This window comes from Danio rerio, chromosome 24 (genome assembly GCF_052040795.2).
Source record: "Danio rerio strain M-AB ecotype USA chromosome 24, GRCz13ab, whole genome shotgun sequence".
NCBI classification, from domain to species: Eukaryota; Metazoa; Chordata; class Actinopteri; order Cypriniformes; family Danionidae; genus Danio; species Danio rerio.
In genome coordinates this window covers 857,529-875,544 of record NC_141044.1, presented here as the reverse complement: position 1 = coordinate 875,544, position 18,016 = coordinate 857,529, and the positions used below count along the sequence as shown (strand labels likewise).

The 18,016-nt window shown below is 35.8% G+C and overlaps 1 protein-coding gene across 3 annotated transcripts in view; it reads right to left on the bottom strand.

Annotated features, from left to right (window-relative positions):
- Positions 1–77: 77 nt before the first annotated feature.
- stk17a (serine/threonine kinase 17a) overlaps positions 78–18,016 on the bottom strand; it is a 44,217-nt gene continuing 26,278 nt past the window's right edge. Inside the window, exons 3-8 of one of the 3 annotated variants that reach the window (XR_015524307.1) lie at positions 6,174–6,318; positions 4,350–4,476; positions 4,039–4,087; positions 3,446–3,625; positions 1,791–2,834; positions 78–1,453 (exon numbers count right to left, since the gene is read on the bottom strand). Coding sequence is in view for 1 of the 3 variants with exons in the window: in NM_001089337.2 (NP_001082806.2) it covers positions 2,603–2,834; positions 3,446–3,625; positions 4,039–4,087; positions 4,350–4,476; positions 6,174–6,318 (733 nt within the window). In the remaining 2 variants the exon portion in view is untranslated. 3 annotated transcript variants of the gene reach the window in all.

Genomic DNA, 18,016 nt, shown 5'->3' with positions numbered 1-18,016 from the left:
GGAAAAAAGGTGCATATTTTGATTAAAGATGACCATTTTCTCAAGCTTGAATAATAATGAAGCTGAGAAACGGCCAATCGAGACAAACATTTATTTACAGCATCAAGACAGCCACTGGGAAATCGGTCACCATTAAAAATATTCTTTATAGTGACGAATCAATGCAGTTATTACACCAACATGAGCTCAAATAAACAGGGAAAGTCACGTTTTCTTCATATAAGTGTGTGTGTGTGTGTGTGTGTTATTGCTGTAGAAGTCTTTACCCAGGACTGACCAATCAGGAACAAACAGAATGGCTTTTTAAACGTGACACTCATAAAATAAAGTTAGACTTATTTACATTTAAAGGGACAGTTCACCTTAAACTGCACATCATTGTAAATCTGTATGAGTTTCTGTCTTCTGTTGAACACCAATGAAGACATCCTGAAGAATGCTGGATTATAAACAGCCATTGGCCTCTATAGTATTTTTAATTTGTACTATGGATGTCAATGGCTGCTTTTTACCATCATTCCTTAGGATATCTTGTTTTGAGTTTAAGTTAAAATATCGAAACGTTGCTAAATTAAAAAGCAGAAGAAATAAGTCAAAATTACTCGAGTTTTGACCTACAACGAGCAACATAATCTGTCAGTGGGATAAGCAACATCCTCTTGCATTTAGTTTGAAAAAAAATATATATATATTACTTACTCCACAGACAGATGATTTAGCTTTTCGGTTAATTTAGGATTCTGAAAATAAGACGTGTCAAGAAAGTGCTTCCTAATTTAAAAAAGTTTAGATATTTTTACTAGAAAGCAACAAGATGAAACCTCCGAATACGAATGCATTTTGTTGTGCAGTGCGATGGAAAAAAGAAATGCATCAATGTTTGGGTGAACTATCCCTTTAATTCTGCCTGCATCAATATTGCAGAAACAAACAAACAAACAACATTAATTTTGTACAAACATAGCAAATACAACCAAACGGAAACAATAACAGAAGAAAAAAACAAAACAAGTGTATGACCCTTATCATCAAATATTTCAGCATGGCACCAAAAGAAACCCCAGAACGGTGAGAGCGAGAGAAGCACAGCAAGGCTTACAGTGACCAAATGAAGCAGCACAAACAGAACAGAACACAGAGAAATGCACATAATGCATGGTTTGGCGTATACACGGCAAAATAAAATGCTTTTCCAACGTTTCTAGTCCAAATACTCCTGAATCAAGAAGCATCTTTTAGACAAGCAACACATATTGTCATGTTTTCAGCAAAAATGCATTGAAACAAAGTGAAATTCACCTGTGAAACTGAAAATGAAGTGAGATTTTCCTTAAAACGAGCAAAATAATTTACTTTTCACCTTTGAAAAGACATTATTTCATGTACAGTTCCCCATTGGAATATTATATTGCATGTTTGCATGAAAAACTCACTTCATTTAGTCTTATTACTCCTGAGAAGATGAGAAAATTTAATGCTCGTCCAGAAAATGCTTCTTAATTTAAGAGTTTTTGTGTAAGTGGACTAGAAACAAGACAAAAATGTACTATTATCTTACATTTCTAGTCCAAATATCTAAAAATTCTTAAATTAAGAAGCATTTTCTGACCAAGCATAAACTATTGTGTTATTTTCAGGAGTAATGCATTAAAATGAAGTGAGATTTTCCTTAAGACAAGCAAAATGATTTACTTTTCTCCTCTGAAATGACATGATTTCCTTTATAATACCCCATTGGAATATTATATTGCATGTTTGCATGAAAAACTCACTTCATTTAGTCTTATTACCCCTGAGAAGATGAGAAAATTTAATGCTCGTCCAGAAAATGCTTCTTAATTTAAGAGTTTTTGGATATTTGGACTAGAAACAAGACAAAAAATGTACAATTATCTTACATTTCTAGTCCAAATATCTAAAAAGTCTTAAATTAAGAAGCATTTTCTGACCAAGCATAAACTATTGTGTTGTTTTCAGGAATAATGAGTCAAAATTAAGTGAGTTATTTCTTAAAACAAGCAAAATAATCTAGTTTTCACCTTTGAAATGACATTATTTCATGTATAATACCCCGTTGGCAGATCATACTGCTTGTTTTAATGAAAACTCACTTCATTTTGACTCATTATTTCTGAAAACATGAGGAAATTCTTTGCTCATTGAGAAAATGCTTCTTGATTTAAGAGTTTTTAGACATTTGGACTAGAAACAAGACTAAAAAATGTACTATTATCTTACATTTCTAGTCCAAATATCAAAAAAATCTTAAATCAAGCAGCATTTTATTAGACAAGAACAAAAATTGTGTTGCTTTCAGAAATAATGCACTAAAAATAAGCGAGTTTTTCCTTAAAACAAGCAAAATAATCTAGTTTTCACTTTTGAAATGACATTATTTCCTTTACAGTACGCTGTGGGCAGATTATATTGCATGTTTAAATGAAAAACTCACTTCATTTAGTCTCATTATTCCTGAAAACAAGACAATATTTTATACTTGTCCAGAAAGTGGATCTTGATTTAAGTGTTTTAGGATATGTGGATTAGAAACGAGTACAAATCTCGAAGTCAGAAGAGCATACGGTGCAGCAGAACGAGCAGATCAGTAGATGAAGTCTCCGGAAAGCTCCTCAAACTTGAAGCGTTTGGAGACGTCCTTCTGCTCCGGGGTCTGCCGGCACTGGCCCAGAGTATACGCCGCCATCACGATCAGCTCCTCCTCCTCCTCTTCATCAGGGCTGGACGTCCCGGGACTCACGCTGCTCTCAATCAGGTCCTGTTCTTCAGTTTGTAGCCACTGGTGTTTCAGGCAGTCCTCGGCGGTCGCACGATTCCTGAGGAAACACACTCAGCATTATTAGCGTCTGTAGAATTGAAAATATAATGAGATTTATAGGGATTTGAAGTAGTATTGAGATTAAATTCCTCATTAAAGGGAGCTATTATGAAAAAATGACTTTATAGGGGGTTTAAACACATCTGTGTGTCAGCAGTGTGTGAATATCTCCAGCCTCTAAAGGGAAAATGTAATTAATTCTGTTATTTCTAATCAGACTTGATGCAGAAACACTTTGATTGACATTCTCCCTTTGTTCGTGTCATTAGAGGGGGAAAGCCCCGCCCACTAGTGCCCATCTCATTAGCATGTCCAGCAGGCCTGAGTGAGAAGCAGCCGTCTGTCCATTAGCCATTAGAGTGTGCTGAAGATAATGTCAGCATAGACTAAGAGCATTATAGATGTGGAGCTTTAGATGAACAGTGACAGGAGCGACATAGACTGACGCATACTCACCCGACATTGCTGACCCCCCCAAAAAAGAAGAAAAGTCCTCACAGCATTGGAGTGGGAGGGGATGGAGGTGATTCTTCAGGGATTGGGAAGGGATTTCCTCATATATGTATTTGTATGCATCTATTATAAGTGAGATTGGTGATCGGCTCTTACTCAGGCTCTTTGATTAGCAGTGATTTAATGAAGCGAATGGCGGATCCGTCCAGATGCTCCAGCTCCTCCTCGCTGTAGCTGATGTTGATTTGAGAAATGTTCAGGAACGTCTCCTGTTTATCGTCCCCCAGAAACGGAGAGATGCCCGTCAGCATCACGTACACCAGCACGCCGATGCTCCTGCAGAGAACATCACACTCTGAGCAACACTACCACACAACAAGACTAGCTGTCAGGGCTGCGCAATATCTCGTGTCAGCAGGGATATCACTAGCTATAGTCACATGACAGAATCTGCAATGTTGAGTTATGATTATAGCTGACCAGTAGAAGCAGATGAGTAGATTTATTAACTAGCATAACACGCTCTATCAGAGTCCAGAACAGTCTTCAGGGCTCAAATGTTCCTGCAGAATATATCCTGAAGTCGAACATCTTTCATTAGTGAATAAAGGGTTTGTTTGAAGGAGATCACAGAAGTGTGCTGGAGGACAGCAGATGCAGCTGATCGGAGAACAGCAGAAATATACTGTATGTACTGTGTGATGAAGACCTCTGAGAGACTCATGGGAAAATAACAGTAATAAACTCACCACATGTCAGTCGCTGTGCTGATCGGCTCATAATTCAGGACTTCTGGTGCTGTAATGATGAAACAAACCAATTGCAGATAGTCAGTCCAGTGTGTTTGCCTGTTATTGTGCTGTATGTAGAGCAGAGCAGGATTTGATTTTGTTTTTAAAGTCATCTTCTGTGTTAAACCGCACTGTATAAAGAGAATGAACATTTCACAGGAGGGCGAATAATTCAGATTTAGGTAATGACTCAGAGTTATTAAATAATCAATAGTGTGTGTGTGTGTGTGTGTCTGTGTGTGTGTGTGAACTGTGCGTCCGCTGCTCACCCACATACTCCGGTGTCCCCATGATCTCTCGCACCTCATGACTGTTGCTCAGCAGCCGGGACAGCCCGAAATCCACAATCTTAATATCCCCGAGAGGAGACTCGCTGGTCAGGAGGATATTCTGAGGCTGAAGCAGAAAAACCAAACCAACACTCTGAAATCTGAAAACACTTCAGCTCATTGTTGAGATCCATGAACTTTCAAATGTACTTTTTCTTTTTTTCTTTTTTCTTTTTTTACAAGAGAGGCTAGAAAAGTTGTGAAGCTCTACATTTATTATTATTACTATATTAATATTAATGTTATTATTATTGTTATTGTCATTATGATGATGATTATTATTATTGTTATTTTTGTTATTGTCATTATTATTATTATTATCATTATTGTTATTATTATTGTTATTGTCATTATGATGATGATTATTATTATTGTTATTATTGTTACTGTCATTATTATTATTAGTATTATTATCATTATTGTTATTATTATTATTGTTGTTGTCATTATTATGATGATGATAATGATTGTTATTAATGTTACTGTCATTATTATTATTATTGTCATTATGATGATGATGATTATTATTATTATTGTTATTATTGTTACTGTCATTATTATTATTATTATCATTATTGTTATTATTATTATTATTGTTGTTGTCATTATTATGATGATGATAATGATTGTTATTAATGTTACTGTCATTATTATTATTATTATTATTATTGTCATTATGATGATGATGATTATTATTATTATTGTTATTATTGTTACTGTCATTATTATTATTAGTATTATTATCATTATTGTTATTATTATTATTATTATTATTACTGTCATTATTATGATGATGATAATGATTATTATTAATGCTATTGTCATTATTATGATTATTATTATCATTATGATGATTATGATTAATATTATTGTTACTGTCATTATTATTATTATTATTGTCATCATTATTATTATTGTCATTATTATGATGATGAGGATTATTATTATTAATGTTATTGTCATTATTATGATTATTATTATTACTACTATTATTTTTGTCATTATTGTTATTATTATTATTGTTTTTATTATTAATGTTATTGTCATTATGATGATGATGATGATTATTATTAATGTTATTGTCATTATTATGATTATTATTGATATTATTATTATTATTATTGTTATTATTATAATTATTATTATTGTCATTATGATTATTATTATTATTTTTTATTATTGTTATTGTCATTATTATGATATTCTTATTATTATTGTTATTATTATTATTATTGTTTTTATTATTATTACTATTATTATTATTATTTAGTTTTAACTATTTTATTCAAATGGACAATTTCTGACTGAGGAAAGGTGAATGTGCTGGCCAGTTTGTTATTTGCCTAATAAATGAAAATAGGCTGCAGTTTTGATTTAAAACTTTAGCAGATTCATATTTTTTCTACTGATATATAATGTAATAAATATGTATTTTAAAATTGAGCATTTCTTCACATTCCTTACAAATCTTTAGCAAATATTTTTGGTATATCAAAAAGTGTAGTTATGATGATCATCTCACAAGCTAATTCACCTATAAAAGCCAGTAAAATGCAGTAAGTCTCATAATTAAATAGAAAGTAGGTGTATAACTGCAGAAAAATAACCACCCCTTTTACTAGACTGGCCTGCAACTCAACCTTTCTGATGTTGACTGTAATGTAATGCTCTTTAGTGGAGCTGCTTTGGAAGGATGATTATTGTGAAAAGCTCTATAGAAATAAATGTGTATTGAATTGAGAGATGCAGATTAGTGAGACTGACTTTGAGGTCGAGGTGGACGACGTTGTTATTGTGCAGAAATGAGACGCCCTCCAGAATCTGCTTCATCAGCCGCTTCACCTCCTGCTCTGTGAAGGCCTCGTCTCGGTCAGCAACACACTGGTTGAAGATCTCTCCTCCTGCAGCGCTGCACACACACAAACAAATATTATGGTCACGTGACATTCAGACATCCCTGAACTTCATTATTTGTTTCAGTTCTTGTCTCATTTTTTTCCCTCATTTCATTTTCAGTTTTTATATTTTATTAAAGGTCATCATCTATTATCTCCTTTATACAAGATGTAAAACAAGTCTCTGATGTCTGAAATAAGTCTGTGTGTGTAAGTGTGTGTGTGTGTGTGTGTGTGTGTGTGTGTGTGTGTGTGTGTGAAGTTTCAGCCCAAAACAGCACACAGATAATGTGTTATAACTCTCTGAAATTGACCTTTTTAAGCTTTGATCCTAATTGTGGTGTCTTGGTGACTGTCGCTTTAAATTCAAATGAGATTAAATGCACTTTCCAAAAGAGGGCGGAGCTACAAACGCCTGTGTGTCAGATTTAAATACAACACTAATGTCCTATGCTAATGAGGGAGAGATGAAGGACACTAGTGGGCGGGGCCTCTGATGACACATACAAAGGGAGAATGTCAATCAAAGTGTTTCTGCAGACTGTTCATCAAGTCTGATTATAACATACACAATAATACATGTTCACTATTAGACACTGGAGATATTCACACACTGCTGACACAACTGGGTTGAAACTGCTTATAAAAGTGATTTTCACATAATAGGAGGCCTTCAAGTCAAAACCACAAGAACAAACTTAATTAACTTAATCATTTAACAGAGAAAAGACAAATAAATAAGCAATAATAGTAAATAGATAGTTGTATGTATTTAAATGCTTTCAAAAGATAGCAGGTTTTCAAATTAATTAACATTAACAAAGACAAATACTGTGATAAATATATTGTTGATTGTTTGTTAATGTTAGTAAATACTACATTAGCATTAGTGTTAATAATTCAGACCATGTAACAGTAAAACATTTTCAATATATAATACTTTGATAGCAGTTTCTTGTACAAAGTCATTACATAAACAGGGTAATTATCAGCTCCTATCCCCTGAACTTAACCTTAACCTCTTGTAGATGCCTTATATAACACTACTGTCTTACATAAGTACAAGTTCAGTAAATAAAACACAGAACAAACTCTTTCTATGACATGTTAATAGTGTTTGTTTTAATATGATGCTTTTGTAATTATGAATCGTGGCACTGGATGCATATTTTTCTTTCATTAATGATATTTAAGTGCATCCCTAACAAAACCAAATATTTGATTTCTGTTTGTAAATATTAAATATAGTAACAAATTTAATGTATTTTATTTATTTTAATGGTAAACATGCCTTGCGATGTTGATTGTTTACCGTTTTGTGATGAAAACTTTTTGCAACATTAAAGAAAAAAAGAAATCTACTATTTCCATCAGTTAGTTTGCACATTTCAGTGTCATTATCCTGAATTCTGAACGGCAGCATGAGCAGTGTTCATCGTGTAATGTTCATCTGTCCTCCAATGGTGTATTTTAAACCCAGAGGAGATGCTTTAACCCTGAAACAACAAGGCAAAGAGCTGAGCAAATGACATTTCTAAAAATGTTTGTACAACCATGTGATTTGGAACAATGACGGCGCTCTGTGTGCGGGACATGCCTGCAACCAAAATAAACACCACAGCGCTATAAGCCCGTCACTGGAATGAACTCCACATACAGTACAAGCAATAACTAAATCTAACAGAGTCTCATTTAAATGTTCTGCATATCATGACTTTAGCTGATGTACTGCACAATACTGATTTATTTATTACTTGATATTGCAATACAGTGCAAGTCATATCTAAATCTCATTGACATGTTATCCATATCATGACTTCAGTACAGCACAATATTGAGTGACTTCACAATGTTTCATTTGCATGCTTTCTTAAGGCTCATGTAAGCATCTTAAACTAGTTTAAAGCATTCGGGCAGAAGGAATTTTAATATTTGTAAAGATAAATTGTTTATGGATATATAATGTAGACTATTCAGTGTTATTTTTGCATTTGACTTCAATTTGTGTACCTAAATACTCCATACAAGTCCCCCAGAGCAGTGTTTATTTTACTTGTATCTTTGCTCTACTTTATTTATCAATACTTGTTATTGGTTTAGTACAGTTTCTACAAAATGATCCCAATAACTGCAAAATAAAGATTTTTTCCCCCCAAATAGAGCCAATCGAGTCGTCTGATGAAACTACACACAGTATCGCAACGTGTATCACAGAAAAATACAATATTGCAATCTTAGTTTTTTTTCCAATATCATGTACCCCTACTCTACACTCAACGGCCACTTTACTAGGTACATCTGTCCAACTGCTCGTTAACGCAAATTTCTAACCAGCCAATCACATGGCAGCAGCTCACTGCATTTCGGCATGTAGACATGGTCAAGAGGATCTGCTGCAGTTCAAAGCGAGCATCAGAATGGGGAGGAAAGGGGATTTAAGAGACTTTGAACGTGGCATGGTTGTTGCTGCCAGACGGGCTGCTCTGAGTATTTCAGAAACTGCTGATCTACTGGGATTTTCACACACAACCATCTCTAGGGTTTACAGAGAATGCTCCGACAAAGAGGAAATCTCCAGTGAGCGGCAGTTCTGTGGGCGCAAATGCCTTGTTGATGAGGCCAGAGGTCAGATTAGAATGGCCAGACTGGTTCCAGCTAATAGAAAGGCAACAGTAACTCAAATAAGCAACCGAGCTCTGCAGAAGAGCATCTCTGAACACACAACACGTCCAGCCTTGAGGCGGATGGGCTACAGCAGCAGAAGAGCACACCGGGTGCCGCTCCTGTCAGCTAAGAACAGGAAACTGAGGCTACAATTCACACAGACTCACCAAAACTGGACAATAGAAGATTGGAGAAACGTTGCTGCTCTGATGAGTCTCCATTTCTGCTGACACATTCGGATGCTCGGCTCAGACAACATGAAAGCATGGATCATCCTGCCTTGTATCAGCGGTTCAGGCTGGTGTTGGTGGTGTAATGGTGTGGGGGAGATTTTCTTTGGGTCCATTAGTACCAATTGAGCATCAACGCCACAGCCTACCTGAGTATTGCTGCTGACCATGTCCATCCCTTTATGAGCACAGTGTCTCCATCTTCTGATGGCTACTTCCAGCAGGATAACGCAGCATGTCATAAAGCTCAATCATCTCAGACTGCTGAACATGACGATGAGTTCACTGTACTCAAATGGCCTCCACAGTCACCAGAGCTCAATCCAATAGAGCAGCTTTGGGATGTGGTGGAACGGGAGATTGGCATCATGGATGTGCAGCCGACAAATCTGCAGCAACTGTGTGATGCTATCATGACAATATGGAGCAAAATCTCTGAGGAATATTTCCAGTAGCTTGTTGAATCTCTGCCATGAAGGATTAAGGCAGATCTGAAGGCAAAAGGGGTTCAACTCGGTACTAGTAATGTGTACCTAATAAAGTTTGAAATGACAATAAAAGCCTGCTTGACTTGGATTAATACGTTCAGTACTTGTTTGTGTTTTAAAGAGAGATCAGAGCGTCTCCTAATGCATGCGTGTAACGCTTGTCACACTGTTAGAGCTAATAACAGACACATGTCCTCAGCATGCAGACGACGCTCAGTTTCCAGCACTGGGGATCAGGCAGTATGATGGAGTCGATCAGACAGCGGCCGCGGGTCAGAGCTGAGGACACACGCAGAGTTTACACCAGGATTCACACGGACTTTCCAGGACACGGAGAGAAAATAAAGCTGAAAACTTGCATCTCAAAACACTCAGGGTGAACATACATGCCATTTTCACCTACATATCGGGTCCAGGATTTCTGGTAGGGCTGCATGCATTGCATGCGATATGAATAGAATTTCACCAGATGAACTGAATAGCTTCATCACACACACTTCACATGAGGTCACATATAACAGTCTCACACACACACGCGCACTCACTCAGGGGTAAAGACAAGAGCGAATGCAGCTGTGTGTCCACAATGCACTGCAGCTCCTGTGTGTGTGTGAGTGAGTGTGAGTGTGTTATTCCCCATGCGGCTGGAAACACTCGACTGCACCCACTACATTCTTTCTGGCCAGGCATCAGTCTCCATACTGGCTCAGATTTCTCATGATGAGCTGCAGTCGCTGCAATTTCCCACTCTGTAGGAGGAAACAGCTGAAATGTGTAACAACAACACACATAAACAGCATATTGTGCACTTGACTACCAACAGCTTCACCATGTGCTGCGAGAGGCGTTTTACTACATTCTGAATAAAGCAGAGCTACTGGAAAACACATCCCTAAATCAGCAGCATTCTGTATTTTGTGATTGATGATTTATTCATTCATTTTCTTCAGCTTAGTCTCTATTTCAGAGGTCGACACAGTGGAATGAACCACCAACTATTCCAGCATGACTGATTTGCATATAGCTAAAATAAGTTTAAGCATGCAACAGAAGTCTCCCCAAATAAAACATGACTGCTTTAACATTAAAAATACGATGGACAGTTTTTAAAATTGGCATCAATGCTAGAGATAATCTCTATTACACTCAAAATACTGGGTTGTTGTAACCCATTGTTGGGTCAAATATCAACAAACACGTGCAATGTTGGGGTAAAAATAAATCAATTATATTTAAATGACACTAAACTCAACATTCACTCATGTTCCTTCAGCTTAGTCCCCTAATTTATCAGACGTCGCCACAGCGGAATGAACTGCCAACAATTGCTTTGCACAGCAGATACTCTTCCAGCTGCAACCCAGTACTGGGAAAAACCCATACACACTTATACACTACTGCCAATTTAGTTGATCAGTTCCCCTATAGTGCATGTGTTTGGACTGTGGGGGAGGAAACCCACACCAACACAGGGAGAACATCCAACCTTCTTGCTGTGAGGCCACAGTGCTAACCACTGAGCCACCATGCTGATCCTGATTTATTAACTATCTCCCTCTTTATTTCTGCTTTTGAACTGCATTATGGGAGCTTGATCTTTCTTCCAACAACTTTCAACCCTCAAACGTTGACTAAAAAGTGACTTTTCTGATCATTTTTATTAGTGTGCAGTGCTATATTGTCTGTGTTGGTGTGGTATATTACACTACAGACACCTTACAATACACATTTTCTGTTATTTTACACTTATTCCTCTAGATATTATTATTTCTTATATATTACATTATTAAAATGTTACTAAAATGTTGATAAAAGTCACTTTAAAGTTGCATTTTCAACATTAAAAGTGGACAGAGCAGAGATCAACATCCCATAATGCAATTCACATCCATAAATAAACACATGTAAATCACTAAACTGTTCATTAACAGATATTCTATTACAGAGTAGTTTCAAATGTTACCCTGGCTCTTAAAGCTGTATATTGGGATAGTGACTTTTATTTTGAAGCTTGGAAAAGCACATCAATCTGTCTTTTAACTAACCCAAGTGGATGTTTGCCTGAGAGAAGATAGTCATATATATGAGAACGGCCCGAGAGTGAATAATAACGTGAGAGTGACTCCAGGGTCACATGCCTATAAAGTCAGAAATGTCTTGTTGGCTTTGTTCTTCAAACACAGATGTGAGACCTAAGCAAAACCTGGATGAGCTGTCGCAGGTGTTGTGAGATGTCAGTCACTGTAGTGTACTGCTGCTTAATGCATTATTACTGACTGAGCTAAATCAGCAATCTATATTACTGAGGAAACCGAAACAGAACCATAGAAATAGAAAACACTTTGTATTATCATTAAAAATGTAATCAAATAATAAATAATAATAAAATTATGAATGCAATTGATGTTTTGCAGATTGTGATGTTGGATTGTGCTTTGCCTTTAATAGAAATGCATGTTACAGTGATAATGAACAGGCTGACAATATTCATTGAGGAATGAGAGAACGCTCAAACAGCACTAGTGACAGGGCTTTCCCAACCCTAATCCTCTCTCTCTCATCTCTCTCTCTGTGTTTCTGCCACGCTTCCCTGGCTCACGTGCTGCAGTTTCGAGCCCTGACATAATGAACTCTCAGCTGGAGCTCTGAGCTCAATGAGGCCCCGTTCTGGAGCCCGTCTGATAAAGCCCCCGCCGGCCCCCGACTCTCCCAAACAGCCGGCCGGACACCGCAGAAGCATGAATAAACCCTCTATCACTCCAGCCAAAACCACATCCCCTCCTTCAGACTGTCCCACTGCCCTAAAATATCCTCACCCGAGGCAAGCTGGAAATAAAGGAAAAATCTGTGGCCTACAACTGGCTCTTTCTGGACTTCACGTGCTGGAAATGCATTACGCTCTACTTCACCATGATTGACCGCGCTCTAAAAACAGCACGATTATCATGGTGTATAGTTCTGACGGGCTAATTTCAGGCACTACTGCTTTCACGGCTTTATTTATAATGCTAATATGAGCTCACAAAAGGCTACTTTGAGCTTTTGTCTTGTTCCTAGAAATAATAAGTCAAAATTCAGTGAGTTTTACCTTGAAAACAAGCAAAATAATTTACCAATGGGTAATGCTACATCAAAGCGGAAACATTATTATTTTTCTTCCCCCATTGGCAGGTTATTTTGCTTGTTTTAAGTATAAACTTACTTCATTTTGACTCATTATTTCTAAAAACAAGACTATATTTTGTGCTTGTTAAGAAAAAGCATTTTGAATTAAGAATTTGGAGATATCTGGACTAGAAACAAGACCAAAACTAAGTAAGATGTTTACAATCTTGCAGTCCATCAGAATCCAAGAATTTGAGAATGTAAAGCAAAAGATAACAACATTGAAATGCATGCTAATGATTTACTGTGCATTGGTGAAGCTAATGCTTGTGAAGAAAATACAACCGCAACAATACACACAACTTTATGTTAAACAAAGCATGCTTTGCTGTGTGTGATAACTAGAGCTGCACAATAGATCTTTTCTGCATCGTTATCACAGTGTGCACATCAACAATAGTCACATCGTAGCATGTGCAATGTCCAGTCGTGAGTATTGTTGAGCAGGTACAATAGTTTGACATTGCAAAGTTTATCCATAACAATGTGAAAGTTCATCATGTTTTTAGACCTGTAATTATTATTAAGCATTTCCAGAGAGCTTAAAAGCACAAGGAATTCTAATGTTTGTAGCTTCAGAGTACAAAGATTACTTATATTCAATTATTATATATATGGTGAGGACTATACAATGATATATAGCATTTAATTATTCTAAAGTTTTGTGTTTAAATATTATATGACTTCTAAGAAAATCAGAAAAGCACTGTAATTTTTATGTGCATCTTTGCTCTTTTGTATTTATCTATGCTTGTAATTTGATTGGTATGTGTTATGTAGAATAATCATAATCAACCTAAAATTATGAATTCCCCCACCCCCCAAAAAGCGATTTAGGTCATCTGGTAAAACTATATTTATAGCAAAATATATTGCAGAAAAACTAAATATTACAATATTCATTTTATTCCAATATCGTGCAGCCCTAGTGATACAACAAAACTGGAACTGCATGCTTATTATTTATTGTGTGTCAATGTAGATGCTAATAGTAATGAAGAAAAGACAATGCAATGATTATAAACGCAATGTTATCATGCATTTATGTGGCTGAAGATATAGTTGAGTGATGATGATGAAGCTAAAGCATGGGAACTATTTGGAAATAACTAGTGAAGGTATTTTTACACCGATAATGAGCACTAGAATGTTTATTATAATAGCCTTCACATTAGTGTATGATAACAACTACATGCAAGCAGTGCAGATTTAAATGCTCAAGTTAGGTTGATTGATTCCTATTGGCTCTTCATATATTTTTAATATTAATATTGTACAAAAAACTCTGTAGTATTTACTTTGCTTTTCTTAAAAAATGAGGACAATTATTAAAACTATATAGTTAATTATTACATTAACCGCTACAGAAAACTGAAGGAATAAAATACAGCATATTGCATACAACAGAAATCTCAAAATACAAATGTGAATGACTGCTTTAACATTAAAAACAAGGTGGATAGTCTTTAATGGCATCAATGCTAGACACGAAAACAATCTCTATTACACTCTAAACAATGCTGAGTTGTTGGAACCCAAGGTTGAGTCAAATATGAACAAGCACATGCAAAGCTGGGTAAAAAAATCTATTATATTTGAATGACTCAACATTTGGATCCATATTGGACACATTGACTTACAACAATGAAGCATTTTTATAGTGCAGCTTAATAGCAAAACATAGCAAGTCGTTGTCTCTGGTTTTCAATGTTTACTATAAGTCTGCTCCATTCGGCTTAACTCACAATGACCTCGAGTGACCAGATTTATAGACCTCGAGTGAATTCATCTGGAAAAATGCTCATCCTGGATATTGGGGTCAAAGTTGAGCATTTGCTTGACCAGCAGGTTCTTGGTCTTGTCTTAGGAAGCTAATCTGCCGCTGTAATCTATTATCTGCCTGCGACCCCCTGGTGTGTCGGCAAGATGTGCTTAAAGCTGATTTACTGCAACATATGAAGGCAATCATGGACAACTGCGGTCTAAAACAGGGCTGCGGATGCATGCACAGAACTATTATGTTTCATCAATGCTTGAATTAGTTGGTGATTAAACATCAGTGCAGTTGAAAATATGAGCTTTCCAATCCTGGCACTCTTAATATATAATTTGCAATGGCCGGACAATCAGAGTCAGACAAATGCATGCAGTCCCTGTAATTCGACATGCTTATAAGAGTTTTTGTCTTGTTTCTGGACCAAATATCTAAGAATTCTTAAAAAAGATGCATTTTCTAGACAATTACTTTTTTTTTTTCTTGTATTCAGAAATAAGAGTCAAAATTAAATGTTTTTTCTTTAAACAAGCTAAATAATCTGCCAATGAGGTAAGATAACTAAAATAATCTTACTTTAAAGTGAAAGCAAGATCATTTTACCTCCCCAATGGGCAGATTACTTTGCTTGTTTTCAGGAAAAACACTTAATTTTGTTCATTTTGACTCATTATATCTGAAAACAAGTCAATATTTATTGCTTCTCTATAGAAAATGCATCTTGATTTAAGAATTTTGGGATATATGGACTAGAAACAGGTCTTTTTTGCAGTGCATGCACCAACTGTTCCAGTTATTTATATGTATTTGGAAGCAATTTGACTAATCCAGTGCAGATTTAGACTTTGCACAGTGTGTGTGTGTGTGTGTGTGTGTGTGTGCTTGCGCATGTGTGTGTAGAGTGCATCATAAATTGAATTGAGCTCTGCTGTTTAGTAGGATGGGTTTTGTATTGACTATTGAAATTTGCTACAGCTTGAACACTTGACAACACACTAAATCAACATGCAGTGTCAAAATATATGTCAAGTGATGTGCAATTAATGAAATGATATATATCATTTGAATACAAGTATATTTGGTAATATAAGAATCAATTATCACTATTGACTAGTGGCATACGACCTGCTGTTTATTAGCATTTATTATAAAAGCATGATCAGTAAAACTATTAGTAAAGAAATCCCTGTTTGCTCTAAAATCTGTTATAAAGTTTTACAGCTGACGTCATATGAACAGAAGTTTACAAATCTGTGTGTATTGCATGCGTAGCGCCTGACTGCCATTCACTGGAAAAGTATTGATGGTCCATCCTTGTCACTCTGGATTAAGGAAATGTCTTGGTGTATAGCAATGGAAAGATTGACTTAATCAAACAGAAAATGCACATATTTGACAAGATCTGGGACTTCTTCATTCATGTTTTAAATAAGAATGGACTGACCATTTAGTAATCCCAAACAATGTGACGGTGTTAATGTGCACTGTGTTTGTAATCACTAACTTTAATGTATTTTTCCACTTTTATTGGAATGTATGTGTTGAAATGTCAATGTCTTAATGGTATTTTTCATTTATTTATTACAACATTTTGTTTTTATTTTTATTTTTTATTTTCCATTTGTTTGTTTACGTATTCTTTTTTTGCATGTGAATACATACTTTTTTAAGGCTCTGTCGGGATGGGGTGGTATTGGTTACTAATATACAGCACAGATTTATTACATTTTTCTGAAACAAGAAAAGTATTGAAAAATACATTAATAAAAGCATGATCTTATTCTACATCACTAATATCAACTACTACCTTAACTATTAATAAGAAGTAAACTAGATGTTTACTGATCTAAAAGTCATAGTTAATGGTTTGTTAATGCTGAAAATGTTCCCAATTAAATAAAGCGTGACCGTATATTTTACTCAAATATTACTGAAACTTCAATGTAATTATAAGGAAAAAAGTTATGTGAACTCATTGAAATCAGCAAACAAATCAAACAAGTTCCCATCATGCTTTGCTTTAAGAGTTTGTTGATGCATTTTTGCTCAGTTTGTTTAATGTTTAAACTTAAATGGTTTAGGGAAACTGGTGTCTTGAAAAGATTTAAGTTCTCTTAACTTATTGGGTCTAACAGTGTACAATCCAGCATAGAGTGTAATGGAAAATATTATTAAAATAGTGTATTATTGCCTTTAACATCATATCTGAGAGGTAAACAGATGGATGTGATATAGAGCATATTTATCCCTGAACACTAAAGTAAGCTTTGTTTTTGATGTGTGTATATAGGGTGTGCATACTGTGTGAATTGTTTTATCTGCTTTTGTCTTTGTATACTCTATTTAGCTTTGCACTAACCAGTCTGTGCACAAAGTAGCATAAGAATAAGGGGGAAAAAGAGAGAAAAGAGATGCCAACACCATAATGTACATGCTATTCTTGCTTAAAGCACAAAACATTTTATGTTGGTCATAACTAGGACCATGTTTGCCATTTCTGCACATGATTTTAGGGAAAAAATTTGAGAAAACAGTATATTTACACACAAAAATAAAGAAATTGAATGACAAAAATCTGCGCGAATCTGCTGATTCTACGTGGGCCTAGGCATAACTAAACAAATGTAGCATGTTTGGTCTTCAAATCAAATTTACTAAAGAAATATACTATAATCAAAGCATGTGTATCAAAACAGAAGCGCACTTTGGTACAAAAATACATGCATCCTAAACAAAAGTGTAGTCATGCACACGATAGACTGAACAATGCAAGCAATCTGATGTTTCTCTACGCTTTTTACAGCATCTTGGAAAGCCCCTGTTCATTTATTCAGACTATGCTTTGCATGTTCACAGCTGCTGGTGTGTGGGCAGATGATGATGATCTGAACTCAATCCAGCTCAACACACGCATTCATTTCAATGAGGGAAACCAAATGACCTGCATTGAGTCCCTTAATGTCTGTCCATATAGATCGGCCTGCAGGGGCTCATGGGAGAAAATGGAGTTGGTGTTTTACCAATCAAACTATCAATACAGTCACATGCCACAATAAAACTCTCTCATCATAGCCTGTATTCATTCATTTAAAGTTTTTCCAATTAATCTTATCATAATATCCTGCGATGTGACTATTGCGAATGATCACACTGCGATATCGCTGCTGAAATCATATATTGTGCAGCCCTAATGTCAACACAGCCATAACACACTTCTGTGCACACAGAGTCGGTTTCCATGGCTGGGACTCTATGGGCTCTGTGTGTTTGGAGGAGCAGATTAAAATTCCTGTGCTGACCCGTCTCTCCCCACAGCGAGGGTCAGTCCATTCACGCCGGACACTGGGAAGCGGGTCAACCAGGACAGAAGCAGCTGCGCAGAAATAAACCA